At 31.7% G+C, this 9,918-nt stretch overlaps 1 protein-coding gene across 1 annotated transcript; it reads right to left on the reverse strand.

Annotated features, from left to right (window-relative positions):
* Positions 1 to 202: 202 nt before the first annotated feature.
* On the reverse strand, positions 203 to 2,937 carry LOC129319024 (uncharacterized). The gene is made up of 3 exons (XM_054964056.1): positions 2,326 to 2,937; positions 2,034 to 2,137; positions 203 to 806 (listed from the first exon to the last, which is right to left on the reverse strand). Exons 1-3 carry the CDS (start codon positions 2,845 to 2,847, stop codon positions 521 to 523), a joined length of 912 nt encoding a protein of 303 aa, XP_054820031.1. The 5' UTR covers positions 2,848 to 2,937; the 3' UTR covers positions 203 to 520.
* Positions 2,938 to 9,918: the final 6,981 nt, after the last annotated feature.

Consider the following 9,918-nt stretch of genomic DNA (forward strand, 5'->3'; position numbering starts at 1 on the left):
AAGCACTGCCTTCTGATATAAGAAAACGTCAGTTTATTATTATTTACTAGCTAACTTTTAACTTGAATGTAGATGGTAAAGAAGATTAAAAAAAATATATTAACTGTGTTGGTGCTGAAATATAAACAGGGAGAGAAGACCCAAACAAACAAAAAGAAAGAGAGTAAATAATAAAGCTCATTAAATAAAGCGAATCAACAAATTCAATGAAGCAACATGCAACTAATAGCAAAGTGAAACCAAAATGAACAAGATGTTTCGCAGGACTGCAAAGATATAGTTATAACAGAAAGAAAAATGGACTCCTAACTGGCTAACATGACTCGTATTTCTTTATCTGTCATACTAAATTTCATGTAGCTGTTGCACCTGATGATGCTAACGATAAAGATACATGGGACGAGTCAATGTGTGAGTAGAGATTTCAGATTCAATTTCTCTTGATGTAGCAAAAAAATTCACGCGAATGCGTCAACGAAAGAAATTGTTCTATGAAGTGGCGTTTTAGGGTTTGATGTAGTTAGATAGGAAAAGGGCTAAAGAGGGAGGCGATGGTGGTGGAGGGGAGAAGAATAAGGAGAATAGGAGGATGAGGCCACGAAGGAAGGCTGATCAAGATGGTAGGCCTGGGCCCTTGGGTTATCGGGCTTCTCGAAATTGAAGAGGTGATACCACCGTAATGACTATTATACCCTTTGTCTCCAGTTCTTTTTGGGCCTTTCTCGGCCCACTTCAGCTCTACCTGCTTCAGCGTGCTCGGGTACCTCCATCCCCAGCACCATACCTTCCCTGCTTTCTCTATGTACCTTTACTCCCAAACCCACACATATCTAAATTAGTATTATACAACTACTCTGGTTTGCTATGATACATTTATGAAATAAAAAAATAACGAATACTTTATGCATCTAACCTGGAAGTTGGAAACAATAAGAATAACAGACAAAAATTTGGTCTCAAGCAAAAGTCTAAATGCCGTCTCTGTGTACATAGTTAACATCTATTTAAGCTGGAACCATTCAAGCTGAGCTGATCATGCTAGATTATTTTTTAACCCTACTCAAGATTATCTACCCACCTAATAACGTGTTGTCATACATACCAAAGATTAAATAACTTCATAGGCTTCGCAGGAAGTATTCAACCAACATATCGATCTCTTTTGCGTACAATGGAAAAAGTGAAATCAACAGTGCTATTCCAAACACCCAATAACATCCACTAAAAATGCCTGCTTTTATTACACCCCCGAGCAGGGGACAAAAGAGTGAACTGATAATTTATCGTTCTATTTTGATGTTTGGTCCTTTCGAGGCAAAATACACTTGATTATCAGGCAACCTTGCTTAATTCATGAGAATAAAACCACCAGAAATTATTCCTCCTAATGAAGGCATAACTTCTGAACATGGACCAAGGGTTCTCTCAATTTAATACATTCATAGTCTCACACGCACACTGGTATTCTGTTTTGATGCGTAAAAATAAGGGTTAAAAGGGCAAAAAGACTATGTAACTTTTTTTTTTAGTAATGCCTAGTATTTTAAACTTTTTTTTTTGGAGCATTTATAGTTTGAAAGTTTTAAAAACAAAACATTTTCATCCCACCATTAAAAATTACAAAGGTTGACTAAGGATATTTTTGCATTTTTTCCTCCTTCCTTTCGTGTTTAGTCTCTGATTTTTTTGTTCTTTAGTGAATTCTTTAATTTTTCTTCTTTTAATGAATGATAATGAAGAGTAAAAAACATATAAACAAACGAGGGCAAAATATAAAATATCTTGATCAAATTTTAATTAACAGTCAATGTTTACGATTTTAAATGGTGGGATACAAATGTTTTGTTTTGAAAACTTTCAAAGTAAAAATGTTCCAAAAACAAACCAAGCATGTTTAAAGAAAAAAATTCTAGAATATTTTTGTCATTTAACTTTAAAACAAACCAAGTTAGCTAAATTTCCGAGTGCCACAGCGAATATGGTTAATTAGTGTCCATGGAAGAATGCAACAAATAAGAAATTAAGCTGGTTACCTTTGGCTGAATCTCAACCCAAGACACTCAATACACTTTCTTCCTTCTATCATATCGCCCATGCCCATCTCCAAACATTGCCTGCAATAAAGCCTTCCACAAACCTGCACTCGTACCCCACTCATCAATCTATATATCCACACACACACACACACACACACACACACAACTACTAACACGCACTCAACACACACGCACGCGCAACTAGTGACAAGCATCCAACAAAATGTCTCGTATTCTGACATGTAAGTCTGTGTTACATAACAAGGCTGTTACATAACAAGGAACATACCAGGCATCTCGTTCGGAAGACATAGACGTAGGTACTGCAAATGGTACAGATCTTGGTGTGGGGAATCCCCGGTCGACGGCGACGGCCACCACCTCTTCCCGACGCCGTGCTCAGGTCATCGTACCCCGTGTTATATCCTGAGTGAGCATCCCCACTTGCCCTGACACGAGGGCTTCGTCCTCCACCACTGGCACGCCCAAGATTACCATAAGGATCCCATGGCGCGTCCACGTGGGCGTCATCGTGGCTGCGATGGACGTGGCGGTTGTTCGACGGTTCGTGTAAGCCAGTGCTGAATTCAAGACTGGGTATTTTGATTAGATGGCGAGGAGAACCGTGAACTTGTTCGGAAACGGGCTCAGGCAAAATGGGTGGCCCCATTTTCTTTTCTGAAGCATTATTGAACTTGGCTAAGTCCTGAAAGGTGAGGTTGACGGACTCGTCTGGGATTCCTTGGTACAGTTCTTCAAGTTCCATTCTTGGCTTCACTAGATTCGTCTTCTTCGCCATGGGATCCCCCATCGGAGACTTCTGTTGCCAGGAAATATTCAATCGAGGTTGAGCTCTGGATTGCTGTGATTAAGTTGTATTCAAGAAGATGCGGAAGGTAAGATAAAGCACAACGCCTCGGCTTCTTCGATGCCATTCGATGAAAAGACGATCATATAAGGCCAAATCTTTGAGGTCGGCCGGCCAAACAAAACAACAAACAAAACACAGAAACGCACGTATTTTAAAATCTCGTTAATTAATGGCGTAAATAATTACGTCGATTTATTATATAATAATGGGTTAGGCATTTGGCGAGTTAAAAATCTGTATGCAGCTCGGGAGACATCAATTAAGTGACGATCAGCAAATTGAGTTGATGAAGTAACGAGCATTTCATAATTGCATGATGATACGTATTCTGTTGTGTGTTTTCATCCGTCGCCGCGTGCTCGAGCTAGAAGAATTAGGCAATCATTAAAAAGGAATTATATATACGAAAAGCGGCAATTCAGAGGAATTAATGGAATGAATGACCTTAATTACACCAACCTTGAGCGCAAAATCGTGAACGCGGTTTGGACTCGGGACCGGTCCGGCCGATACGAAAATGACAATGCTTGCCGATTAATCGTCTACACCATCCCTTGCTCAGTCACTTTCGCATGTTAATTATTCTTGGCTTTTATATTGCATCTGGTCGTGGGCACAGGGGCGGGAGGAGGAATAAAGCTTAATAAAGTGATAAATTATAAAACAAGCAGGTTAATGACGTAAATAAAAACTGTCATACATATATTTTATTGTTTTTTATAAAAAAAACCTACAAAATTCAAAAGTATTTATCGTGTTCTCTTGAATTGCTTTCATAAAATTAAAGTTTATTTTGACGAAACAAACTTAATTAAATCCTTCACGTGGTAATGATTAATTATAAGGATATTTAAATTTAAATTTTAAATATAATTATTATATTTAATTAACTTCCTTAAATTTTGTGAGTTGGTAAAAAAATTTTATATTTAAATACGGAGAAATTATATTATATTTTTATTGTATATAAGTGAGGTGAATAAAAGATTAGAGAATGTTGGAAGGGGGTAATCAAGTAAAATAATATAAATAAACGTAGCCATCCTGTGAAATTAAAACCCCATTGACGAAGTGTTAAACCGAAAAAATTAATAATCTTCGTGTAAATTTAATTTGTTAAAACTTATCTAACTATTAACTGTATAAAAACATCAATGTCGAAATACAGTAGTATAGAATATAAGATTTATAGCATTTCATGTTATTAATATCTATAGTCTATAGATAAGTGTCACTCATCTTAGGCTTTGTACGATTTTATTATTCGTTTAATATATTTATAGCAGAATTTAAATGCAGGAAGCATAAATTTATTTATTTTACAAACTTCTAAATTATTATATACTTACACACTCTTAATTTTTTTTTTTTTTTAAGTTTTTCTCTTCAATACACCAGGATGGGAGTTTGAACCGTTATTTTCTATATCCTATCTCACCCCTTTTATTATCTAAGTTAGTCTCAGGCAGCTTTTTTAAGTTCATGTCTATTAAAAGATTCACAGGCATGCAAATAAAAATAATTCATGCTTGCATAAAATTTCATTTAAATGCGAATAAATTAATTAAATATGCCTGAGAAGGACATCATGTAGTATTGTAGCATGTGATATGTGACTAGAGATGATTGAACCCATATACCAATCAATATTTGGTTGGGAACAGGATCGCATGGATAAAAACAAATGCCAATAAGAAATTTTTTGGGCTGTAGGACATACGGGCCTGAGAAATAAAGCCCAAAGTAGAGTCCATTTGAAAAAATGCCGATCCAACCCTCTTTGATTAACCCTCCCTGCACTAAGGAAGCTTTTACCCTGCACCTCACACCTCGCCTCCGGCGACTCTATTGGAACTGCCAGTGCAGCAGCAGCCACCCAGTAGGGCTTTGTCACTCCTAGTCCAAGGTAACTTGCCCCTAATATTATTTTCTGAACGTGTTTTTCTTCATCACTGAGTTAGTTCTTCCTCTCGCTCCCTTTCTCTGCCGACTCTGGTTTTCCTTTAAATCCTAACATGGTTGGCGTGTTCTTTATCAGTTCATTCGGGAACAGTGGTAAAATTTTTCCATCGTCTAGCCTGTAGAATTGGATCATGCGTGATAATTTCAGGCTTAGACACGTCTACACTCTACAGTATGAAATAAATAAAAAAATATATATATAAAAATAAGATGATTATGAAATAAGTCAGCATATTTATGAAAATACAAGCTCAGACACATTTACGGCCTTAGACCTATTTTTATCAAAGTCCTTCTTTCAGAAAAAATAATAGGGAGAATGGCAGTTAGGTCAGAGAAAAAATTAACGGTGAGTCTCACAATAGCTGAAAATTTATCCATCCGCAAGTTAACTTTCACTTATTTCATAGAGGGTAAAGATATAAATTTAGTTACAAACTATTTTTCGAAGAGTACTTGTAGCTTAAATTATCAAATGTTGCAAAATAAATCACGAACTTTAAAAAACGAAACATCCAATAGCCTGCCGTAACTTAAGCTAACGAATGTTATGTGGGGCCCATAATGACACGTGGCATGACATGAGCGAAACATGTTAACATGATAAAGAGACAAATTTAACTATAAACTATTTTTCGAAGAGCGCTAGATAGTATCTATTATAAAAAAGTGAATCATCCAACCCCTTATCTTCAATTTTAATCAAATATCATTTATTTTAATACTTATGAGGCTCACAAGGCATTAATCTCTCCATCCTTTTGCCTTCGTTTTCAATCTCAACTCGAGAAGAAGAGGTTTAAAAAATTTTTATTTGAAGATATTCATGAAAATGATGTTAACAAAATAGAAAAAATAATTTATGATTAAATTAAGCTAGAATCAAGCTTTTCTCATGCATAGTAAGATCAAGCTTATACTTTATTGATATCATCTTTGTGAATGTTTTCAGATAAAAATTCATTGAACCTCTTTTTCTGGAGCTTATATTGAGAACGAAGGTAAGAAGATTGAAAAGATTGATACTTTATGGGCCTCATAAATGTGAAAATAAATTATGTTTGGTCAAAATTGAGGAGAAGGTGTTAGATGATCCAATTTTTTTTATAATAAAGGCTATCCAGCGCTCTTAAAAAAATAGTTCGTAGCTAAATTTGCACCTTTATCATGCTGACGTGTCGCGCCCGCGTCGTGTCATATGTCATGTGGGTCCCACATAATGTCCGTCACTTAAGTTAACAATAAGCTACTGGATGCTCTGTTTTTGAAAGTTCGTGATATATTTTGTACCATCTGATAATTTAGGCTACCAGATGCTCTTCAAAAAATAATTTATGACCATATTTACTACTTTATCCTTTCATAAATGAACTTTCGGTCGTTGCTTTTTTTCCTCATCTTCAATAACACTCGCTCAAAATAATATTAAAATTTATAACCATGTGATATATTTCATTATATTTTTATTTTGCATTGTTTTTTCACATTTAAGTCCAACTCCCGTAATGTAGTTGGAATTAGATAGTTTGCGTCCGTTACACGAGTTGAAATTGAGCAATTTAAAACTAATATCATTAATATAATTGACATCAATATATTTAAAATGGTTAAATTTTTTAAAGTTTTTATATTCAATCATTTTTCTTTTTGAATATTTTATTTGTACATATCTTATTTTTGACTAAATTTAAAATTTATTGCCAATATTTTAAATTATTAAACATTTTTAATCTTTATAAATATTATAAATGTAAATAATAAAAGGTCATAAGGAAGAAAATAATTTGTGCCTAAAATGTATAAGAAAGTACACTCTTACTTCACACATGCACACAGGGAATTATTTTCATCTCGCTTCTTCAATGTGAAAAAATGAAAAGTTGTCGCTTTATCTTGTCAACACATTATGTATGTTGAAATATGCACAGTTTAAAGGATTGATGATCCCATCAAACTTAAACTTCTTTTTACTTCTTTTTTTTCTTATGCAGATAATATTTATGGATAATAGTTGATGAGAGTTAATTGATATTGACCACAACGAATCAACAAAATATATGAAAAATGGAAAAAAAAATTAAATGTCATTGATTAGGAAAATTGAAAAAGCATGAAAAAGTATAATGAATGCAGAAGAATAGCTTGATGGAATTAATACTAACAATCAGAAAAAGTTAAAAATGAGACTGCTCTTGAATCAATGTTCTCGTGAAAGTAGATTAAAAATACATGAAAAATAAAAAAATAAATTAAATCTCATTGATCAGGAAAATTGAAAAGGCATGAGAAAGTACAACGAATAGAGAAAGATAGTCGGATAGAGTTAATGTTAACAATAAGGGAAATTTAAAAATGAGACCGCTCTTGAATCAATGCTCTTATGAAAGTAGACTGAAAATACATAAAAAGTAAAAAAAAATAAATTAAATTTCAATAATAAATCAAGAAAAATTTTTATATTAACATTAGCCTAAAATTTATTGACCAATGAGAGTCAATTTTTTTAACCAATTAGATTGAAACTATGAGATTTAAATTATTCAATATGTATGGATGAATTGGACATCCTCTCCCTGACATTGGCCGGAAAGAGGCTCGAAACTCCTCTACTATAGCCACCCAACTCTCTATCATCGGCAACAAACCCATTTAGGAGAATGGCTGATCATTTATCGATTAGGGTATATGAAATCGAAAGATGCAAAGATATTCCTGTATTGGAAACACACTCTCTAGCGAGACTTGAGAATATGGAAACAACATAGTCAATGCGCCTATAATAGATGATTTAAGAAAAATTTGAAATAGAATGTAATACTCTTGTCCTATGAAAAGATAAAAATCAATTAAAATAAATTAAATTCTGTCAATCAATGAGAAAAAATATTCAATTACATCAACCAATGAAATAATAATACTAATATTAGATTGAAATTAAATTGATTATGCAAAAATTAATGGATTAATGGGATAGGATAATTAACATTATACCTGTGTATGTTGACCAATGGGAGAGAGTAACCCAACATCCTCTCCCTGACATTGGCCGGAAAGAGACGTGAAACTCCTCCACCCTAGTTGCGCAGCTCTCCACTGTCAGCAACAAACCTATTTAGGAGAATGGATGATCATTCATCGATTAAGGCATATGAGACTGAAAGATGCAAAGGTAAATCTTGTATTGGGAATAGAAACTCTCTAACGAGACTTGAGAGCATGGAAACAATATGGTTAATGCTTCCATGAGACAACTTGGGAAAAATTTGAAATAGAATTTAATGCTCTCATCAAGTGAAAAGATAAAAATTAATTACAATAAATGAAAAATTAAATTAAATTTTGTCAACCAATGAAAAAAAATTCAATCACATCAATCAATGAAATAGTGATATTAATATTGAGATTTATGTGTATATATATATATATATATATATTGATTGATGATGATGATGATATGAAAAGCGTAAATAATGATTGAGCGTTTAAGTCCTTCATTATCTTCATAAGAATATATTTTTTTTAAAATGTTTCCATCGGTGTTTTAAATTTATAATTTGTAATCATCTAAACGTAAAATTAATACCAATTGATACTATCACACTGTTTACTTTCATCTTAAAATTTAATTTAATTCAACTTTGAATTCAATTTAAATTTTATTTAATATAGTTTAATAAATGCTAAGGTAAAGTATCATTTTTTTTCATTTTTCAATTATCATGTTTGTATAGTTGTAAAATAGCACATATTTAATATAACTATGTATCATATAAATGTTTGCAAAACAATAATGATAATTTTATTTATTATTTCATATATATTCTGAATCATTGCCCTCAATCTTATCTATTAATAATTGGAGATCGAGTAGAAGATTGGAGGCAATAGCTGCTACACGCTTACTTCTCCTATACAAAACTTTTCAACAAAATTTGATTGATATTAATGAAATCATATACTAAATTGTAAAATTATATACTTAGCATCTCTTTCCACGTGGCTTATTTATTCAGTAATCAATTTTATTACTCTTGTCCAAGTTACCATTTGAATGTGTCATTTAATTTGTTGAAAACATATGTAAGAAATCATAATTGAAAACGTAATGGGAGTGAATGTAAGTTCTAAAATTACTTTCAAGATAAATGAATTTTTAAATAAAATCTTGTTGAAAATTTTATTTGATATGGAATGCTTATTGTGACACACTATTTGATATGTTGAGAGAGAGAGAGAGAGAGAGAGAGAGAGAGAGTATTCTAAATTTCTAATTCTAACTTAATACTAAAAAATATCTTATATCATATATGTGATATATGATACAAAAGATCCAAGAATTCGCTGGTAAAAATAAAAAATAAAAAAATCAAGAAGATAATAAATTAATAACACTTTTTCATTTTGTTTCGGGGCTAAGGAAGGAAGGGCCAAGGAGTATAATTGTATTTTATTTAGCAAATAAAGAATATAATTTTACTATGTGCCCTGCTATAATATGATAATCCAAAAGTTTCCCTCCACAATTATTATTTTTTGTTTTTAAACTCTCAAACACCCCATACTTTGGGATAAGATTGGGAGAAGATTAACGCCTTTATAATTATATGTTAAATATATAATTATGATTATAGTTATATATTTTTAGATAAAAATAAAATATTATAATTATATATTACATATTATAATTATAATTTAACTCACATATACATTATTAGTATTTTTAAACTTCACATGCTTATTTTATTAATTATTTATGTGGAAAAAATTTATAAGGTAGTATTATAATTGTTCATATATAATTGTTTTCTCTCCTTTCATCTCGAACCACATAAAATAATATTTCTTTTATATTAAATTATAACATAATTAAAATAAAATTATACATATCAATAAAATATAAACACTTTACCAACTTATTTTTTAAATAAAATTATAAACTTTTAAAAATATCACACTATAATATCATTTTAATTATACATTTGGAGATAATATTAAAAAAATATCATTAATAAAATCTTAATTTTCTCAATTTTTTTATATTTTAAAATA

The sequence above is a fragment of the Prosopis cineraria genome, unplaced genomic scaffold, assembly GCF_029017545.1.
Source record: "Prosopis cineraria cultivar Desert tree isolate PC_DT_omini unplaced genomic scaffold, ASM2901754v1 PC8, whole genome shotgun sequence".
Taxonomy (NCBI): domain Eukaryota; kingdom Viridiplantae; phylum Streptophyta; class Magnoliopsida; order Fabales; family Fabaceae; genus Prosopis; species Prosopis cineraria.